Genomic DNA, 22,501 nt, shown 5'->3' with positions numbered 1-22,501 from the left:
TTTGTACTTTTATACGTCATCTGTTTTGGCTTTTGTTTTTTTTATATATTGATCCTATGAGGACATTCTAGGGATTGCATGCATATATGTAAACTGAGTTTAAAGTAGATATGAGATATTGTTGAGCGCTCTGCATATTACCCCAACTTCATTGATTATTCAAAGTGATACACACACTTTTTATGCAGGACTGTGATCTCCCCAGAATTATTTTCCAGCCGGGTGGAATGAAATAGTAGCCGGGTGGCAGTAAAAAGTAGCCGGGTGGGGCGAGATGAAAATGCAGGGCAACTCTACTTACAGCATAGGAGGAGGTGACCCGATGACAGCCGGGTGGTCACCAAATCTAGCCGGGTGGAGCACCCGGCTAAAAGAGCCTGGGGAGAACACTGAGGAGTGATCCAATAGAGCTAAGCTAAAGTGTAGTAAGGTGATTAGTAATTTGATATTAGAACGAGGAGCGCATTTGTGGGCAACCTTTCCATTTAAAGCTTCCCTACTCTTGCCATGCTTATTTACATCCCACAGGGGCGCAAATAAGCAACTCAGTTTACTTACCACCGCCACTCACGATCGTCACATCTCTCCGGTTTGTATTCACCGCAATCCTATCCCTCTGTGATTGGGGAATGAGAAACAGCTGTTCTCAAACCCGATCTCCATGCCTGTGATGAAACACAGCCTCTGCGGGTCTGATTCAAAAAGAAGGGTGCTGTAAAAAACACCTGTAAACACTTAGTTTTCTCTTCTATTTATAGAACACGGAGTTATTGTAGCACCATCTTGTGGCCAAAAAGTAGAACTACTCCCAAGTACAAGATAATACATTTTCACATAGAAAAATTATAGTTTTTTATTATTTTTTAACTCCTTCCACCCCTACCCCACAGTTACCAAAATAAAACACTTGTTAAAAAAAAAAAAAAATTACATCATAAAAAAACAAACAAACAAAAAAAATCACTACATAAAAAGTTAGCTTAGGGACTTTTTTTTTATATGTATGTCATGAGGGTATATTACTGTCGCTTTGTACATAAAAGCTTGTAATTATTGATATAGTATTGAGAAAAAAAAACACTAAACAGAAAAAAAATACACCTTTATTTCCAAATAAAATATTACCAGACATTGTACTAGGGATACAATTTAAACGTAATAACCGAGACAAATGGGCAAATAAAATGTGTCTGTTTTATCAACAATAGCACATTTTATTTTAAACTACAATAGTCTGAAAGCTGAGAAATGGTGAATTGTTTTCAATTATCTTTTTCTTCTCCCCTAGAAAATGCATTTAAAATAAATTAATCCTTAGCAAAAAGAACTGCCCAAAGAAAGCCTAGTCCCACAAAAAATGATATATTGATCATTTCAGTGTTATAAGTAGCAATAAAGTTATTGGTGAATGAATGGGAGGAGTGTGATGTGAAAATTGCTCTGGTTTTGAAGAGGAAAAAACCTGTGGTAGGGAAGTCGTTAAAGTACACTTTAACTGAGAAGGATATGGAGGCTGCTATATTTATTTCCTTTTAAACAATACCAGTTGCCTGGCAGCCCTGCTGATCTGCAGTAGTGTCTGAATAACACCTAAAACAAGCATATGGATAATCGAGTCATACTTTAAAGAAAACCTGTAATGAGAAAAACCTCCCCTGGGGGGTACTCACCGCCGTTCCAGGAGGATTTTCGCCGCCGCTGTGGGACCAAGGAGGACGGTGTGGGACCAATAGGATCCGGAGGCTTCCCCCGCCCTCCTTGGTCCCACGGCGGCGAAAATCCTCCTGGAACGGCGGTGAGGTAAATATTTACCTCCCCGGCTCCAGCGCAGTATCGGCTCTCTCCATAGAGAAAGGTGAAAATAGCCAATCCCCATTGGGCCGTTCTACTGCGCAGGAGAAAGTCATCTGCTCCTGTGCAGTAGAGCGGACCCGACGGAGATTGGCTATTTTCGCCTATCTCCGTGCAGAGAGCCGCAACAGCGACCCCACTGGAGGCAGGCGAGGTAAATAAATCAGCGCTTATCAGGGGAGGATTCCGGGACTATTCAGGGGAGCTAGCGCTGGACTGCCTGCAGCTACGGGAGTGGGGGAAGCCACATTGGAACCCTGAGGCTTCCCCCTCCCGAGGTGAGTACCCCCCAGGGGAACTTGTTTTTGTTACAGGTTCTCTTTAATCAGCTAAACTGATCAGCATGCTTGTTCAGGGTTTATGGCTAAGGGTATAATGCTAGGTATATACAATACAATTTTCTGGCAGATTTACTGTCAGATCGACTATATCCAACACGTCCAATATGATTTCCAATCGTTTTTCCATAGAAGTGAACAGAAAATCAATCGGAAATCAGATCGGACCTGTTCAAAATAGTTGATCTGGCAGTATATATCTGCCAGAAAATGTTTAACATGTGTACCTAGCATTGGAGACAGCTCAGCAGGCGACCAAGCGATCTTTATGAAGTTCCCTATTGTTTCCCCTAAAATAGACTAGTACCCTTTTATTTTTTTTTACCCACTTCAAGGGTACTTAGTCCATGCTGATAAGTGGAGAGCAACCACTTATCAATGACAGGGCTATTGGAGCTGATGGTTACCAGACAACTGAGAGGTTTGAGTCCCCAATGAGAGCTCTGTGCTTCAAAGCTACTACCACCTGGTTACTTAGACATGCCATGCTGGCAGTTATAGTTCTCCAAACACACACTGATCTGCCTGCTAGCAATAATAAACACACACGATATTTACCTGATCAATCTGCAGCTCCACCTCCTCCACCAGCTCCCTGCGTGCATCGCGCACCGGGGTAGCCATCTCCTCTTCAAGCTGCCGAACTCACACTCAGATCTCCCGGCTTCTGCACAGCCAATCACAGACATACTTTACATTAGCCTATCACAGGATCTATTCCACCACCTCTGACTTTTTTTCTTAGTCTAAACTTTATTGAAAAGTGAGCTCGGGAAATGTCGCGATGTTTAGCTAACACACGGTGGCGCTGTGACACATCAGACTGCGTCAGCGTAGAAGAGCTCATTCTACAAGACTCTCTTTTGATAGCTTGGCAATCGAAGGACTACACTTTCCAGCAAGCTTTTCGCTGGATAGCGCATGCGCAGTGCAGAGTAAGGAGCTGGGTGACAGTGCGCAGAAGAACCTAGGAGCCAGGACTACAGCTTCCAGCAAGCTTTTCTGTGTACAGCGCATGCGTAGTGGACAGTGTGTGCGGAGCTGGGTGTCAGCGTGTAACATAATCTGAGAGTGAGAGAGACTACACCTTCCAGAAGGCTTTTCTCTGGGTGACGCATGCGCAGTGCAGAACGTGTGGAGCTGGACGTCAGGGCGTTGCAGGATTTGCGAGCAAGGACTACATTTTCCAGCAAGCTTCTCTCTGGGTTACGCATGCGCGGTGCACAGTGTGTGGAACTGGATGTCAGTGCGCAGTAGGATTTGGGAGCCAACTGGTAGCTTATGTGACCACTAACTGCTGTGTGACCCCCAGCAGTGCCTCAGCCATGATGTTACACTTCTGCAAGTATACAGTGCAAGGTAATCCCTGGAGTTAGGGGTTGGCTGGATGTGGCTTTGGCATGGTGGTGGGGTGTGAGCTGTGAATGTCCAAAAGTCCTTACTGCACATCTTGTTATTGCTATAGCTCTGTACACACTGGGGCATTACATGCTGGGATCTGTAGTGGTACAGAAGACACTCCCACTCACTCTACTGTACTCTCCTGCATTGCACAGCACTGCTATGCCATTGTAAGGCTTGCCCTTTATCTGGGTGGATTTGTATTTGCCAGTATATCCATATGTTCAGTTGCAATACAGGGGTCAGTCTTTCAGGTATTGCCATAACTGTGTCCTTGTCTGGCTCTACTATTTGTACATCTGATAGCAGGAGCCCTATCACTGCCCCTACTGGTCACATTACAATGTAGGGGAAAGGTCACCAACACAAAACGTATGTGTATGTGCATTTCAATGTATACATCAGGTCTGACTTTGTGTAGCAGGTCACTTAATAGAAAAGTAAATGATTTTAATCAGTTTTGGATTCTCAAGCTAGACATGTTTGGTTGTTTACATGTTAGAAACCATGTCTCCTCCTTCAGGTGAATTACGATTGTGTAACTGCAAGGATTACCTAACCAAACAATGCTTAGGTTGGTTTGCTCACAGAAGGAATTTACAATAATTCAGCTTTAAGTAAACATCTGTGGTTACCCACAATGCACTGCTACTGAATATGCAAATTATCTTTTTATGCCCCTGAAAGCCACCCAGAACCACTGGTGTCTAGCAAGCCTATAGCTTTAAATTTTACAGAGCCACATCAGCCCCACATGCAGACAGCCTGTTTCGGACTTTTGATCCTCATCAGTGCATGACAGGGATGATATGGCTCTATGGAATAGGGCTTGGACCAGGACCAGCAGTACTGATGAGAATCAAAAGTCCGAAAAACAGACTTTCTGCACGTGAGGTTGATAGGTTCGCAATGATGTTCAAAATTTGCATTACACGTTTTTGATGCAATGTGACACATACAGTACAGCATACAGGATTATGCTTGCGCCAAACCGGGTGCGTCGGAATGTCTCAGCTCCATGCCAGTGTGAATGCACCATCCTATATAATAATCTTGTCCTGTGTCCGTGCGTTGTGCCTTGCGCACTTGCGCAGCATGCAGATGGGTGTGCATGGGTTGCTGACGTGCATGTATTGTGGGTGTGGGGTGGTCGCAGCTGAGGCCTAGCGGCCATTTTTCCAGGGCTGTGGAGTCGGAGTCGTGGCAATTTTGGGTGCCTGGAGTCGGGAAAAAATGCTCCGACTCCTAATGAATTTAAACTGTAATTAAAATAGAAAATATGATAAAATCTTTTTCTCAGATAATAGTCATCATAAATAATTTATACATACAGTAATAGCTGTGCTTAGTCCACAAAAATGAAGTAAACCAATCAAAATTAATGACTTGTGCTGCTTCAATAAAGCAGTCCCTGTATTTTTTAAGTCAGATATACACATCTGATTGTGACTGTATATATGATGTGTACACAGGAATCTCTTATATATGTTACGGCCAAAACCAGAAATCGGCCAATTCTAGAATTGGCCGGCCGTTTCTAGAACTGGCCGATTTGACGTCGGCCAAAGTCCAAAATGCTGGAGATTTCTGACATTGGCCGGCCAGTTTGCAAAGTGGCCAAAGTTAACTGGCCAAAGTCCAAAATGTAAAAGTCCCAGGTCCTTTCCGACAGCACGAAAGGCACTCAGAAATTTGTCTTGCTCTGAAAGATACAAAATAGCATAATAACCTTCAGGGCTGGAACCCACAGGAGCGCTTTTGGCAGCGTTTTGGCAGCACTGCGATACGCTAGCAGTTTGCCAAAACGCTGGGCTAATGTTAATGGATGGGGCAACTTCCACAGGAGCGTTTGCGTTTCTCAGAAACGCAAACGCAGGACATGCAGCATTTTGGGAGCGTTAGCGCTTCAATGTAAAGTATTGAACCGCTAGCGGAAACGCTCAGCAAAACCTAAACTGAGCGGTTTTGCTAGCGTTTTGCGGTTCAGCACACTGTAACAAAATGAAAAATAATTCACAGGACCAATCAGGATAAAAACGCAAAACGCTAGGCACCCGCTGGGGAAAAAAATACAATGTTGCAAAACACGACCAAAAACGCGCATGAATCCGCTTGCAAACCGCTCAGGCAAAACGCTAGCGGTTGCGTTTTGCGTTTGCGGTTTTCAGTGGGTTCCAGGCCTAAGGGTCAGGCACACTATAAACACTTTTCTGAGAGCTTGCAATTGATTCGCGTTTTCTGAGTGCTTTTTAAAAATAGCTCCCATTCACTTTCACTAAAATTGCGGTAAAAATCGCCACGATTGTTTATGCGTTTTTACACGTATGCATCCATTTTTACCGCGATTTTAATGAAAGTGAATGGGAGCTATTTTTAAAAAGCCTCAGAAAGCGTTAATCAATCGCAAGCTCTCAGAAAAGCGCTTATAGTGTGTCTGAGCCCTCACAGAAAAACATTTGTTACAGCAGATACAAATCCTACAATTAATTTGCAGTGTGTCTACTTCCTTCTTTCATGGAAGCAGACATATTGTTAACATCCTGTGTTTACCAATTACATCCCCTAGCCAAACCAGCCGAGACATCAAATTTCAATGGTGATTAGTCACAGATGAGGAGGAATTAGACAGATTAAACTGTAATACATACAGGGTGCATTTCTCTATGTTTTCCGTTTGTCCTGTGCAAGAGTTCAGGTCCACTTAAATAAGGTGGCAGGGAGCAGCCGAAATGGGAAGGCAGACAGGTGGCAGAGATGCATCATCAGGGAAACGGATGCAGACAAGCCGGGGAGCTGCTGAATGGTAGGGCGGGGAGGCGAACAGCCACGGAGACTGCGAGGAGACGGAAGGGGGGCGGGGCGAGCTGACAGGAGGGGCGGGGACTCAGAACATCGGGAAGACAAGCTGCAGTGCTCAGCAGTAGGGGAGACTGAGGGCGGGGAGCCGAACAGCCGGGGAGACTGCGAGGAGATGGAAGGGGGGGGGGGCAAGCTGACAGGAGGGGCGGGGACTCAGAACATCGGTAAGACAAGCTGAAGTGCTCATCGATAGCGGAGACTGAGGGCGGGGAGCCGAACAGCCCGGGGAGACGGCGAGGAGAAGGAAGGCGGCGGGGCGAGCTGACAGGAGGGGCGGGGACTCAGGCCGTCAGAAAGACAAGAAGCAGTGCTCAGCGATAGGGGAGACTAAGGGCGGGGAGCCGAACAGCCGGGGAGACTGCGAGGAAAAGGAAGGGGGCGGGGGCGAGCTGTCAGGAGGGCGGGGACTCAGAACTTCGGGACTTGGCCGGCCACATCTAGTAGAGATGGGAAGTTCGGATCTTTTCAATGATCCGGATGATTCGAATCGGATCATTGAAGAGATCCGGATCTTTGATTCGAATCTCGGATCATTTTACTACCGGAAGCATTCGGGGGTGAAATGAACAGCAGGACAGGTCTGTGGACAGGAGAAGGGGAGGGAGTGGACACACAGAGAAGGGGAGAAGATGGACAGAGGGCAGGGAGTGGACAGAGATGGGAGGAGGGACGAGCAGAGAGCAGAAATGTTTGCACGTAATACCCACATGCTGAAGTCATATGCTTTACATGTATTTCACCTATATGTTCATCTGTACACTTTGAAAGAAAAGGTCGCACAGTGAAAGAAAGCATTCCCAGAAGTGAAGTGCAGCTGTTTAGTGCCGAGTGCAGGAGGATTATATTGCCTTTCACACTGTCTGCAAAGTTACTAAGCTGTGCTGAGCCAAAAGCTTCCAATGTGTTCACTGCACAACTACGAAACAGCCTGCCTATAATGAGCACGCAGCACGTTATAGCCAGTATGTGTGCTCTACACATATCTGGCAGTGGCACCCATGTCCCCTCTCTCCCATCTACCTGTCCCTGCAAGGCTGCCTCCCTTCCAACAGAGCGATTCATCTCAGCTCTGCTTCCAGGACCCCGCTGCCCGCTGAGAGGGGGCGTGTCGCTCCTGGCCCTGCCCCTTTTGCGATCCAAATCACTCATTTTGATGATTCGGATGATCGACTCATAAAATAGATTCGGATCAAAGATCCGAATCGTTCATGATCCGGACAACACTAACATCTAGCCAGAATGCGTTCTGGCCGGCCAAAGTCCGCAAAAAGCCTCCGTTTCCCAAACTGGCCACTTCAGCTGGCCATTTCTAGCTTTGACCGGCCAGAACCCGAAGTGGCCAGACTTCGGGTTCTGGCCGTAACATATATACTAAATAACATTTATGCTGTAAGAATAAAGCCTGATGGTAGCCGTGTCACTAATAGAGATGGTCAATGAGATGGAAATAATTCTGCATTGATTCTAATTTATGCAAATGTAAATGTACGCACTCTCTTTGTTCATGAAATCAAATAATTTGATATGTTGTTAAAATTTGGTTTGGTGACTACTAATTAAATGGTACCTGAGAGGGATGAAAAGAAAAGTTTTATACATACCTGGCGCTTCCTCCAGCCCCCTTCAGGCTAATCAGTCCCTCGCTGTCCTCTTCCACCACCTGGATCTTCTGCTATGAGACTGGTAATTCAGCCAGTCAGTGCAGTCTGGCTGCATGCCGCTTTCACAGCCAGGAGCGTTCTGCACCTGCGCAATAGTGCTGCGCAGGTGTAGTATGCTCCCGGCGGTGGAGTGTGTGCATGCGCACTACGCCAGACTGGCTCAAGTACCTGGACTCATAGCAGAAGATCCAGGTGGTGAAGGAGGACGACAGTGAGGGACTGATTAGCCTGAAGGGGGCTGGAGGAAGCCCCAGGTATGTATAAAACTTTAATTTGATCTGTCTCCGGTTTACTTTGTTACACAGTAGTACTATACTCTACATATGCACTCCTAACAGAGCTGCAGGGAATCCACTGAGAATGTTGTGCACATTGAACACAGAGGTGTTGTCTATTACCCATAAACCTGGTTCAGATTGTGCATGCAGAATGTGTAATAAAGTAAGAATCTCCTTCTTCCCCTGCAGAGTACCTGCACATCTCTCTTACATGTACCCACAGTTACATTGCCTAGGGCCTGATAGATGTTCTTTGTTCCGGTCTGTACCTTTTTACAAGTACTCCTTACCAAGGACTAGTTTTAGTCTATGACTAAAGGGAATAAATATGTCAGTCTCCATATCCTTCTCACTTCAGTAGTCTTTTAAAATTCCTAAGCGTTGGCAGTTAACCACCCTGGCGTTCTGATAAGATCGCCAGGGAGGCTGCGGGAGGGTTTTTTTTTAATAAAAAAAAAACTATTTCATGCAGCCAACTGAAAGTTGGCTGCATGAAAGCCCACTAGAGGGCGCTCTGGAGGCGTTCTTCCGATCGCCTCCGGCGCCCAGAATAAACAAGGAAGGCCGCAATGAGCGGCCTTCCTTGTTTTGCTTAGATCGTCGCCATAGCGACGAGCGGAGTGACGTCATCGACGTCAGCCGACGTCCTGACGTCTGCCGCCTCCGATCCAGCCCTTAGCGCTGGCCGGAACTATTTGTTCCGGCTGCGCAGGGCTCGGGCGGCTGGGGGGACCCTCTTTCGCCGCTGCTCGCGGCGGATCGCCGCAGAGCGGCGGCGATCAGGCAGCACACGCGGCTGGCAAAGTGCCGGCTGCGTGTGCTGCACTTTATTTCATGCAAATCGGCCCAGCAGGGCCTGAGCGGCACCCTCTGGCGGTGATGGACGAGCTGAGCTCGTCCATACCGCCAGGCTGGTTAAGAGACGAATTTCATGTTACATACTTTCAATCAAAAAGATTGCAATATGCAAATTAGAGGAGTCGGAGTCGGTGGAATCCTAAACTGTGGAGTCGGAGTCAGTGGATTTTTGTACCGACTCCACAGCCCTGCATTTTTCAATGGGCAGGCCTTTGTACTAGTTAAAATATAATTACATTGCATAAAAAAAATCTCCCATAGCAATAGCAAGAGCTTTTAAAATCTCTAGCATTTAAAAAACTCTTGGAGTGTGCACCAGCCCTAACACTGGCTATATCAAAGCAAGGAGCTGCCATTCAATTTACTGGCAGCTGATTAATTTTTACAGTGCCTATTAAATGACTGGTGCTCTAGGATTTGGCCTTGTTCACAGTATATGATGCAATCATGAGTGCGGTTTAATGAGTGCATGTTAGCACAACTCCATGCACGTTACTGTGTGCTTAATGGGCTAAAATGCTTTTGATCTCAGCTGCAATACCTGCCCACTCATGTTATAATGCACCGCATATCAAAATTGTATACAACGTGCGGTGCGTCAGAACTAACAAAAAAAATGCACACCGTGTGAACCAGCATTTGATTTGGCCAATGCCCATTTGTAAACTACCATTTATATAAATAAATAAAGCCTATAGTGTGATAGTCCATCTTGAGGTTTCGATTTGAACTACTAAGGCTTTACAAGTAACAGGTCACCTGCATATTGTTTTAGATGCTACGAACAGAGGGCAGAGCTTGTAATCCACAGAAGTAATAGGTTATATAAGACAGTACATTTTGTACTAGTTGTTCTATTGTTGTTTTCCTTCCAAAGCCTGATGTGTTCCCAACACATGTACTGTCTGGTACATCTCTTACATAAATGACTTGTCTCACACTGTCCTTCTAATCTTGTTACTACTCATTACTGTCCTATAATGTTCATATGATAGCTAAAAGGCACCCGGCAAATATCATCTTCCAGCTCTTAATGGCAAAGGTGGATACAAAGAACATGTTATGAATTTGCTTGTGTTTACCCTTTTATTTCTCTTTATTGCTCTAATACACAGAGTGCAGTGTTCTCCGCAGAATTATTTTTCAGCCGGGTGGCATGAAAAAGTAGCCGGGTGGGGCGAGATGAAAATGCAGGGCAACTCTGCTTACAGCATAGGAGGAGGTGAAGAGGTGAGCCGAGGACTGCCGGGTGGTCACCAAATCTAGCCGGGTGGAGCACCAGGCTGAAAGAGGCTGGGGAGAACACTGGAGTGTATGGATCACAATAGATTTCTACCATCTCATTTATCAAAATAAAGGTACCCATACGAGGCTCAATAACATACTTATCCAGAAAGTAGGAAGTGCTTGACTTCTGATTAGGAATAGCAGCTAATGTACCTCCCAATATTAAGTATATTTTAGCAAACATACAATCGATGCAGTAAAAAGCTATCTGTCATTCAGTTTCCTCACCACTCACAATTATCACACTCCACTGTGTAGGGTAGCATTTGAAGTGGAACTCAACCTGAAAATGTATTTTAGGGTGGGGGATAAAAACGTGTTGTTGCTGATGTCTTCTTGATGATGATTTCCCTGCACTTCCTGTTCTCTATGACCCTATAAGCACAACAGTGTTTCCCCCAGGCTCTTTTAACCGTCTGATTTTGGTGAGCACCCGGCTTGCCTCCTTATTCTCCTATGTAAGCAGAGTTGCTTAGAGAAGCACATGCCCTGCATTCTGCACTAAGTGAGTGCATAGATGGAATTAAAAATCTCTAACCCTTTCCACACCAATACCAATGTTTTATATTACTGCATGTGTCCCCATTGGAGAGATTTTGGCACACTTCCTGCATTTGTTGACCTGGGACAGGAAGTGTGGGAAAATCTCAGCAAATAACGAAAGAATAGAAATTCTGAACAGAAATATGAAATCCTCTCCTTTTTATGTTTTTGATTTAATAAAGACAGCCCTTTATTTTATTTATTTATTTTTGTTTATCTTGCAGCACATGAGTGCTTACATTACCTGAAGAGGCTGCAGACAGGCCTGCCGAGGCTCTGCATGAAAAGATGGTCCTCATCTACAGTCCCTAAAATCACTACACACTACACCATCCATCCGCGTGACAAGGACAACAGATGGGAAGGTACTGTGTCTTCATTTGTCATAGGGAAATAGTGCTTTACAGCTCATGTCCATTTGTTGTATATGTGGTTTGGAAAGTTCTAGTGGCACAACGGTTCCAAACAGTACCTAAAGGTTTTCCACAAACATACCCAAATTGCAGAAACACATATGAAATCAAGGTAATGCATGTAGGCTGACATCCATGTAATGGAAAACAGTGGGTGAAAATTATCTGGAAGTACATAGTAACAGTAAGCTGAGTAATAGTACCTAATGCCCATTAAAAGCTGCAAAAGCAAGTATAAATTCTGGATGTATAAAAAGACTAAGATGTTTATTGTTCCTGTGTACATTGCTAGTATTTTTTTTTTTCTTGTTTACCTGTTTTATCTTCAGGGAGTTCCATTCAGATTGCACTGTTCATTAGGGATGGTCAATGAAATGCAAATAACTCTGAGGGCCCTTTTCCACTATGAAATGCGATCGCGATTCCAATCGCGATCGCAATCGCGTTTCAATTTCCACCATGCGATTGCGATTGCGATTGAGCTACTATACTCATTATAGTCCAGCTCAATCGCATACAAAATGCGGCAGGACAATGATTGCGATTTGACCAAAATCGCATCGCAATCGGATCGCACTAATGGAAATTACTGCTGCAGTTTCCATTAGTTTAATGTACCTTGCGATTTGCGATCAGAAGCAAATCGCAAATCGCAGGCTAGTGGAAAAAGGCCCTGAGTTGATGCAGGATTATGCAATCTGATCCAGCCAAGGTGGATTTTTTTTTAAAGAGAATCTGTATTGTTAAAATCGCACAAAAGTAAACATACCAGTGCGTTCGGGGACATCTCTTATTCCCCTCTGTCACAATTTCGCGCTCCCCGACGCATTAAAAGTAGTCAAAAACAGTTTTAAAAAGTTTGTTTATAAACAAACAAAATGGCCACCAAAACCGGAAGTAGGTTGATGTACAGTATGTCCACACATAGAAAATACATCCATACACAAGCAGGCTGTATACCTTCCTTTTGAATCTCAAGAGATCATTTGTGTGTTTACCTTCTTCCCCCTGCAGCTCTCGTCCACTGAAGAGTGACAGGCTGATTGTTTCTTCCTGCAGACAGCTCTGCCCATGTCTGTAATTCCTCAGTATATGACAGCCCAGCTCCTTTCACAGCCTGAGGCCTGGTGCACACCAAAAACCGCTAGCAGATCCGCAAAACACTAGCGGTTTTTGAAATGCTTTTTCTTATTTTTAAGAAGCGTTTCAGCTAGCGTTTTGCGGTTTTTGGGTAGCGTTTTTTGTGTAACAGATTTCATATATTGTTACAGTAAAGCTTGTTACTGAACAGCTTCTGTAACAAAAACGCCTGCAAAACCGCTCTGAACTGGCGTTTTTCAGAGCGGTTTGCGTTTTTCCTATACTTTACATTGGAGGCAGAAATGCCTCCGAAATCCAAAAAATGCTGCAGCCCGGGAGTATGCGTTTTTGCAAAACGCCTCCCGCTCTGGTGTGCACCAGCCCATTGAAATACATTACCCACGCATTTCCACAGCCGCAAGCGGCTGTAAAAACGCGACAAAACCCGCTCGGTGTGCACCAGCCCTAACAGAGGACAATTTATCCAGCTTGTAAAAGGCAGCTCTCTTCTCTCACTGATGAGAGCAGAGAGGCTGCCTAATGTAAATAACACACACAGGAGTGTGCATAGAGGGGGCGTGGAGGGGGGCGTGCATAACAGATCAACAACACTGAAGAGTTGGCAGCCTTCCAGACACAGGGGACAAATCCGACAGGGGAAACATAAGTGGATTTATTACAGAGACGGTGATAGTAGAAAGTGCTGCAGTAAGCCAGAGCACATTAGAATAGGTTTAGGAACTTGTAGGATAGGAGAAAAAAGGATGACATTTTTGTTAGTCTCTTTAAGCACGAAACTTTTCATAATGCTGCATCAACTCAGAATTATTTTCATTGACCAACCCTAGTGTTCATAGCCACCTGTACCACCTGTGCTTCTAATAGAGGCACAGAACGAAGTGGGGAGTGAGTTTACAAATATTTTTTGAAATCTGTGCAATTTGTATGGAAACTTTTATAGTATGTGTTTTTGTTTTGTTTTTCTGCAAAGGGCAAAAGGTTTCCACCAGCCCCTGGAAGCCGATCTATCCATTGCCGCAGCTCCGCTCCCAGCCCGTGTTCCATGGTCCCCACCATTGCAGATGCTGACCTTGCCATGTCGGCATCTTCTGCCCCTGCACAAGTGCGCGGTAATGCCTGCGCAGAACGTGACAGGCTACTTGAGCGCAGTTGTGAGCAGCACGGCATCTGCAACGGAGGGGACCCCGGGCCGCCGGCTGCGAGCGGAGCTGCGGCAAGCAACAGATCGGCTGCCAGGGGCTGGAGGAAGCCCCAGGTAAGTAGATTTGTTTTGTTTTTTTCATGCTCGGATGTTTCCTGTAAGTGGGATTTCAAGTTTTTCTTTTTAGAAGAGCTTGTGCATAATTTCTGGTGGAGGCACTTCACTTCATTGAAGTCAATTTCTCCTTTTGACTTAATGGTGAATTTTTCTTCATCCAGTAATATAAATTATACACCAGTGGATTTATGTTTACGCAAACAGAAAGGGTTCGTCTTTTTGCCCATGGTAGGCAGATAGGTTATGCCTTCCATAAAGTGCTGGGAGAAGGATCTGAATAATTGAACTGGCTGACTTGTAGCCCTGGAGCAGCTACTCCTTCAAACATATGGATAAGTCTGGCACATTACCAAGGGCCCATTTCCACTTTATTCGCAGAGTTTCCCCGCAGGCAAATCGCGTGGGGAAACTCTGCCATAGGGAACAATGGCATTTCCATCCGAATTGGTGCAAATCCCATAGCCGTGCATGGCATGGCTGATGGGATTCGTCTGCATATCCTCAGACCCGGATGTGCCACCCCACGTGCGGCGCAAGTGGAAACGAGCCCTTATGGTTCAGTGTCCTTGATCGAGCCTATGATAAATTTTGTTGTTCACTGTGCTTCAAGAAGAGTATTTATCCTGAGTGCACGACACTGAAGAATCTGAACTCGGATACTACTACCACACTAGTAGTCAATCAGATGGTACCGAAACAGGTAATTTGAGTGCTGGCAGCTGCTTGTGGGTACAGCATAGATGGCAATGTTTGCATCTGTAAAAGTGCTCACTGTGCAATTTGAGCATCACATAAATATCATTAATAGGCGGCACAGAGATCAGTGGAGGGAATTTTTTTCTCCGGTGGAAGATGACGCTGATATCGGCAGAGATTGCACTGCGGTGGTAGGTTAGTGTTAGGCATCAGTAGAGGTAGGGTTAGTGTGAGAATATGGTTAGGTGATAAATATTGGCGTGGATTTGAAGGTTAGGTTAGGCATAGGTAGAGGGAGGGCTAGCGTGAAAAGAGCAAAAATCTATTAACTCATCCAGGCACAACTGTTATCCCTACAGCTAAGTTAAAAGCCGGGGTTTTAGTTCACAGAAGAATGCATTCTTATGCTTAGTCACCTATACTGCGCAGAAGTACCCAGGTAAACATAGGTGTCCTAACTCTGGCCCTGTAACATGCATAGTGCATGTTTTCTAGCCACACCCCCTTCAGCACCTCCCTTTCCTTAATAATTTATTTAATGTCCTAACTAGAGGCGATGTGCCTGGATATATGTATTTTATTCTTGTTACTGACCCCTGTGGCTAGGGTCTAATTCAGTGCACTCCCTCCTTCCCCTGTATGTGTTTGTCAGCATGCACACAGCTTATGCTGGTGTATGTGCATGGTGCACATGGACACATAACGTTAGCTCCCTTGGGCGATTGGTAAGATGCACTGTCTGTCCCAGGAGAGGACGTCAGGATGTGTGCTCCTAATCCATTGATAGGTTTGATGCAATGAATGTGTTTGCATGTCTGCACTATGCATGTTACAGGGCCAGAGTTAGGACACCTATGTTTACCTGGGTACTTCTGCGCAGTATAGGTGACTAAGCATAAGAATGCATTCTTCTGTGAACTAAGACCCCTGTTTTCTAGCCACACCCCCTTCAGCACCTCCCTTTCCTTAATAATTTATTTAATGTCCTAACTAGAGGCGATGTGCCTGGATATATGTATTTTATTAGCGTGAAAAGAGGGTTAGGTTATAGTCAAAATTGTACAACAACAAAACATTTGTAAAGTGCTTTTCTCCTGTATAACTCAAAAAAATATCAGAATCAGCCACTGGTTAATAGCAGAATATCTGTTGTCTTGCCGATATTCCACCAGTGGCTATTCCCGTCATCCAAATTTATGCAGCGCCCTATTTGTATGTATGCGTCACTTTTTAGAGTGGTCTTTCCATTTCAATGATTATCATCCCACACTTCTCAGGGACTGTCATTTAACATCAAGCCATATCGACAACACTGATATTGTTTAAAAGAAAATAAATATAGCAGCCTCTATATCCCTCTCAGTTTAGGTATCCTTTAAAGATGCCTAGGACTGTCCTCTGTATCATTGGTTTAGAAGTCTGAACAAAGCTGGCAGTAAAATCTACTATATGGCGTAAAATCTACTATATACCCCTTCAGTTACACTGGAGTTTCTGCAGTGACACATTGATTCCACGGGAAGATCCTTACATCTGTAGAGATTAGGGCTGTGTATAGTTGGGAGCAATCACTCCCATCTCATTAACAGCTGAGTGCAATGTAAGATTTCCCGGTGAAAATGTAGAGCTCTAGAGCAGTGGCTAGGGAAAGATGCAAGTATACCTATGTATTACAGATTGTTAAAATACTTGATGTTATAGAAAAGATTTGATAGGATTTTTTTTTTCCTTAGGAAAAATCAGACTGCATAAAAATGCAAAGTATGTTATTCCTTAACGAGGAATTTTTTCTTATCTTTATTGCATTAGGAGTTAGCATGGAACGGTTTGCAGAGGAAGCAGATGTGGTGGTAGTCGGAGGTGGGCCAGCTGGTCTGTCAGCAGCCATACGGTTAAAGCAGCTTGCAGCGGAGAATGACAAGGAGCTTCGGGTGTGTTTAGTAGAGAAGGCGGCACAGATTGGCGGTCATATACTTTCAGGAGCCTGCCTGGAGCCCCGATCCTTGGAGGAACTGTTCCCTGACTGGAAGGAGCGAGGGGTATGTACTCATTATGGTGATCTGTTTCTCACTAGACTCTATTCTTTTCACATTCTATGTTTTCTTTCCTGCGTTTAAAAAGCATTTGTGTTCTCATATTTCATTTCATTTTTATAATTCTTAACATTAAAAGTAATTTGTAATAGACACCTGAAGATGTCAAAATCTTTAGTATCTGGCTTGAAAATTAAAATCAACCAATAAACATGTCAGAGTATCCTTTATGGGATCATGATACTTACAGGTCCCCTAGTTATGCCTGGCCTCCCCTCTTCAGCTCTGCTCCGTGTTCGTGGCTCCAGCTGAAAGTACACCTGAAGTGAGAGGCATATGGAGGCTGCCATATTTATTTCTGTTTAAACCATACCAGTTGCCTGCAATCCTGTTGATCTTTCATGCATCGGTGGTGTCTGAATTATACACCTGTAACAAGCATGCAGTGAATCCAGTCAGACTTCAGTCAAAGCATCTGATCTGCATGCTTGTTCAGGGTCTATGGCCAAAGGTATTAGAGGCAAATGACTGTCAGGACAGCCAGGCAATTAGCATTTTTTTAAAAGGAAATAAATATGGCAGCCTCCATATCCCTCTCACTTCAGAAGTCAACCGAAGCCGAGAAGGAGCTTTCCTTCCTCAGCACATGCTCTGTCCTACTCTGCACCCCCTGTTCGTCTACACGCCACCTGAATGGACATGCCGCCGGGAGTGTTCTGGGCATGCACTTTTTGGAAGTGCTGCTGCGACTAATAGATCCTTGTATTTAATTCCTCTGTTAGAAGCCTGAGCTAAACACACTGATTTCTTGGCAGCTGAACAAATGAACTATGTACCGGTGTGTATTTTTGTCAGACACACAGTAAGGGCTGGAACCCACAGGAGCGCTTTTGGCAGCGTTTTGGCAGCACTGCGATACGCTAGCAGTTTGCCAAAACGCTGGGCTAATGTTAATGGATGGGGCAACTTCCACAGGAGCGTTTGCGTTTCTCAGAAACGCAAATGCAGGACATGCAGCATTTTGGGAGCGTTAGCGCTTCAATGTAAAGTATTGAACCGCTAGCGGAAACGCTCAGCAAAACCTAAACTGAGCGGTTTTGCTAGCGTTTTGCGGTTCAGCACACTTTAACAAAATGAAAAATAATTCACAGGACCAATCAGGATAAAAACGCAAAACGCTACGCACCCGCTGGGGAAAAAAATACAATGTTGCAAAACACGACCAAAAACGCGCATGAATCCGCTTGCAAACCGCTCAGACAAAACGCTAGCGGTTGCGTTTTGCGTTTGCGGTTTTCAGTGGGTTCCAGGCCTTACGGACTAGCTGAGTCTGCTGCAGTGATGTTTGCTAAATTCTTTGCAACGTATACAGTATAATTGCTGTAGAAAAATTAGTTACATCTCCTCAAGCGGTGAAATAGCCTTTTACCACTTGACCACTGAGGGGGTTTACCCCTTTAGGACCTGAGCAATTTTAACCTGTCTGCACTCCTCCCATTCTTTCACCAATAACTTAGTCACTACTAATCACAACAACATGATCTATATCTTGTTTTTTTCATCACCAATTAGGCTTTATTTGGGAGGTACGTTATTCTAATAATTATTTTATTCTAAACGCATTTTAAAGAGACATTGAAGCGAAAAAAAATCATGATATGATTTGTATGTGTAGTACAGCTAAGAAATAAAACATTAGGAGCAGAGACATAAGTCTAATATTGTTTCCAATACAGGAAGAGTTAAGAAACTCCAGTTGTTATCTATGCAAAAGAGCCACTGAGCTCCATGACTTTCAAGGTCGCAGAGAGCTCTGTCTTCTGAAGCTTATTATCTCAAGTGTCAGTCACTGTATTGTTTTTTTTCCTGCAGAGGACAGTTCAAAAGTTCAGTTGCCTGCTCTGTAAAATCATTTAGAATGCTGCATGTAGTGTGTAAACTGCAAATATTAGAGAATGATGTAATGTTATTAAAAAAAACAAAAAAAAAACTATATAACAGAAAATGAAAATACAAATATGAGAATATTTCCTTTGCTACTAATGTTCCAGTAATTATCCGTACTACACAACCAATTAATCATCTCATAATGTTTTTTGCTTCAGTGTCACTTTTATTTGGAATAATAAAATTGTTTTTTTGAAAAAATGCATTATTTTGGCCATTATAGTGTTAAAATAAACTGTTGTACTGTGGATAAAACTCATACATTTTATTTGCCCATTTGACTCGGTTATTGCAACATTTAAAATATTTCCCTAGTACAATGTATGGCACCAATATTTTATTTGGAATAAAGGTGCATTTTTCAGTTTTGCGTCCATCACTAATTACAAGCCCATACATTAAAAAATAACCCTCTTGACATACCTATTAAAGTTCAGTCCCTAAGGTAACTATTTATGTATTTTTGTATAAACTTGTGAGACAAATACGGTAGGTTTTGTTACTTTAAGGCTTAGATTTTATGTTGATGATGATAGTGAAGGGGCAAGGTTAAATCTACTCTAAGGCCTCTTTCACACCAGGACGTTGCGTTAGAGGGGATGTAAAGGTCACATAACGTGCCCCTAACGCAACGCATGGTGGTGCGGGAGAGGACGTTAGAGTGAGCCGCGTTAGGCGGCTTTATCTGCATAAGGTCTACCAGAGTGGCGCTGATTGGCCGGCGGGACCTCGTGATGCGGAGTGAGACACTCCGCATCACGTGGTCCCGCCGGCCAATCAGCAGCCGCCAGTGCAGTGCATATTAAGTAGCCATGTGCGCGGCTACTGTAGCGGCATCTCCCCGCCTCCTCTCGCCCCCCACTGAGCATGTGCAAACAGTCTAACGCGGCTTAGCCTCGTGTAAAGTACTGCATGCAGTACGTTATGTAGACGTGCTGCGTTACAATGTAACGCAACGTGGGCACTGAGAACAGCCCATTGATTTTTCATTGCTGTACGTTGGGGTGCGTTACAGGCTGCTCTAACGTGCGATTGTAACGTCCCACTGTGAAACCAGCCTTAAAGTGGATCCGAGATAAACTTTTACTTATTGCATAATTGTGTTCCTTTCACATAGTTTATAGGGCATTCCTCAAGCCAAATACTTTTTTGTTTTTGTTTTAATACTCTAATTCCCTATAAACTAAACAAGCCTCGCCCAGAGCTTTTCAGAGTGCCTTGGCATTTTCAGACAGTAGCAAGGACTTATAGGTGCTCGGTCTGGGCAGAAGGAGGGGGAGGTGTTACTAGCCATTGATTTCAGAGGCAGAGGGGAGGAGGGAGGAGGAAAGGGGAGTGAATTTACATATAGGCAAGCTGATAGCATCTCCAGCCCTCAGCATGTGACAAACAGAAAATGACTGCCCTCATTGTATCACAGTAATAAATAATCATAAACTTTTGCAGCTAGATATGCTGTGTAAATTATCTAAACTTTAGATAAGATATATAGACAAGTTACTTGTTCTAGTTAGTTTTTCATCTCGGATCCGCTTTAAGTTTTAAGAGTTGGGGTCAGGTTAACGGATAGATTTAAAGTGTACCCAAGTCGAAGCTCTGGTACAAAATCGCATACTTGCCTAAGAAAAGGGAAACATCTGGATCCCACACGGCATCATTCTGTCCCCCGCAGCCGCTCGCGGACCCTCCAAAAATAACCGTAAAGGGCTTGACAGTAATCTGATGGGGGATATTCAAGCATGGGTGCGACTTGCGCCTGTGCGAGTACGTCTGCGCCTACGCAGTTAGCCGAAGCCACTTGTCCACTCAGTACAGGGTCAGTGTAAGTTGCATACACATGCAAAACTACTGTCACCTGCAGGGATTAGTACTCAATCCCTTTTATCTTTATTTTTTAGTGTGAGAAATTATTTGTATCAATATCAAGTTTGTTCATTTTATTACAATAGCAAACCGTCTATTGGGTTAACTTATGTTTTGAGTTGGATAATATTTGCACATTTAGTGAAAGTATTTGCTATGCTGAAATTACTCTAATCCTTCTCTCTAAAAGTAAATCTCCTTTTTTAAGGCACCACTACACACTAAGGTCACAGGAGACAAGTTTGGAATCTTAACAGAAAAACACAGAATACCAGTGCCAATTTTGCCAGGTAAACTGTTCAACCTTTTTATGAATGCTACAGTATTATCAAGCTGAATGCAACACAATTAAGACAACTTAAAGAGACTCTGAAGTCTCTTAAAAATCCTCGTTTTTATTACAAAATCCTGTTTAACATAGTAGCCCTACCTAAACCGCCGCATCCCCGCCTTCAGAGTCTCTTTAAACAGTAACCTCCTTGAAGCTCATCAAGAGAATGCCAAGAGTGTGCAAAGCAGTAATCCAAGCAAAAGGTGGCTAGTTTGAAGAACCTAGAATATGACATATTTTCAGTTGTTTCACACTTTTTGGTTATGTACTATACTTCCACATGTGTTAATTCATAGTTTGGATGCCTTCAGTGTGAATCTACAATGTTCATAGTCATGAAAGAAAAAAAACTCTTTGAATGAGAATATATATATTCTCATTCATATATATGTTACGGCCAGAACCCGAAGTTTGGCCACTTCTAGTTCTGGCCGGCCACTTCGGGTTCTGGCCGGCCAATGTGCGAAGTGGCCGCTGCACTGCGGCCAATGTGAGGAATGGAATGAATCCTGTAACATTCATGTATATTCTGGCCCCAGCGCAGCGGCCAAACCTATCGCAACTTAGTTATTTTAATAAAATTAAGCCGGCGGCTTTTTCTCTGCCTCTTTCTCTCTCCTCCCCCCCGCCTCTCTCTCCTTCTCTTATTATGGGCAGCACTACGTGTCCCCCTCCAGAGTCGTTCGTCGCACCAGGGAAGCCTGCCGTTCCTGCAGAGCGGGGTGCTGGCAGAAGCGATGTCTGCAGCCTCCCCGCTCTGCTCTCCCTGGCGCGACGAACGACTCTGAAGGGGGGACACGAGTGCTGCCCATAATAAGAGGAGAGAGAGGCGGGGAGAGGAAGGAGAGAGAGAGAGGCAGAGAAAAAGCCGGCGGCTTCATCTGTTTCATTGCCGCCGGCTTAATTTCATTAAAATAACTAAGTTGCGATACGTTTGGCCGCTGCGCTGCGGTCAGAAGATACATTACAGGATTCATTCCATTCCTCACATTGGCCGCAGCGCAGTGGCCACTTCGCACAATGGCCGGCCAGAACCCGAAGTGGCCGGCCAGAACTAGAAGTGGCCAAACTTCGGGTTCTGGCCGTAACATATACACAGAACGATTTGACTCTTTTCTTCTACACTCGTTTTGGACCTCTTCAGGTCCACCTTAAAGAATAGCCCTGCCCTGCCGCGTAACGCCACGACTCCCCCGCCGCCACTGCACACTGATTGGCCGCTGAAGAATAGAGGGGACTTGGGGATCCCGGCGGCCGAAAAAGTAGACAAAAAGGTTCGGGGAGAGAAGCGTGGGTCGCCCTGGCAGCGCTGATCACACGCGGGACCCAGTTCAAGAGAGCAGGAGGCAGAATTTTGACAGCCTGACCTGAGCACGGGCTTACCAACGCACACATGGAGATCATAGCCTGTGCTCAGGTTGGGCTTACCGCCATGGAGGCTACAGAGATTCCAACCACTTTAAAAACCTAGGCTTTAAGACCCCAACTCCTATACCTTACTTTGTGAGTACTTTATAAATTAAAATATTTATAAATAAAAGTTTTATATTTAATTAAAAAAAAAAAATCAGTGGAGTGGAGCAGAATTCAGTGGAGCAGAACTCCTAGTAGATGACAAACCCCCATCCCTTTTCTGTCATGTTGAGACTATGCTCCCCTTAGTGACATGTATACAGTGATGTGTAAAACTATTTGCCCCCTTCCTGATTTCTTATTCTTTTGCATGTTTGTCACATGTTTGTTTCTGCTCATCAAAAACCGTTAACTATTAGTCAAAGATAAC

General features: G+C 44.4%; 2 protein-coding genes across 2 annotated transcripts in view; one reads left to right on the top strand and one right to left on the bottom strand.

Moving 5' to 3' along the window:
• C1H4orf46 (chromosome 1 C4orf46 homolog) overlaps positions 1–3,026 on the bottom strand; it is a 20,499-nt gene extending 17,473 nt beyond the window's left edge. Inside the window, exon 1 of the mRNA XM_068278863.1 lies at positions 2,748–3,026. Within this exon, the coding sequence (XP_068134964.1) occupies positions 2,748–2,813 (66 nt within the window). The 5' untranslated portion in view covers positions 2,814–3,026. The remainder of the gene's footprint in view (positions 1–2,747) is intronic.
• A 22-nt stretch (positions 3,027–3,048) lies between these two features.
• Positions 3,049–22,501, top strand: part of ETFDH (electron transfer flavoprotein dehydrogenase) — a 50,463-nt gene continuing 31,010 nt past the window's right edge. The window contains exons 1-4 of the mRNA XM_068278862.1: positions 3,049–3,548; positions 11,301–11,441; positions 16,354–16,583; positions 20,596–20,677. Coding sequence (XP_068134963.1) covers positions 3,515–3,548; positions 11,301–11,441; positions 16,354–16,583; positions 20,596–20,677 — 487 coding nt within the window. The 5' untranslated portion in view covers positions 3,049–3,514. The remainder of the gene's footprint in view (positions 3,549–11,300; positions 11,442–16,353; positions 16,584–20,595; positions 20,678–22,501) is intronic.

Source organism: Hyperolius riggenbachi, chromosome 1 (assembly GCF_040937935.1).
Source record: "Hyperolius riggenbachi isolate aHypRig1 chromosome 1, aHypRig1.pri, whole genome shotgun sequence".
Taxonomy (NCBI): Eukaryota; Metazoa; Chordata; class Amphibia; order Anura; family Hyperoliidae; genus Hyperolius; species Hyperolius riggenbachi.
This window is presented reverse-complemented; position numbering and strand designations above follow the sequence as displayed.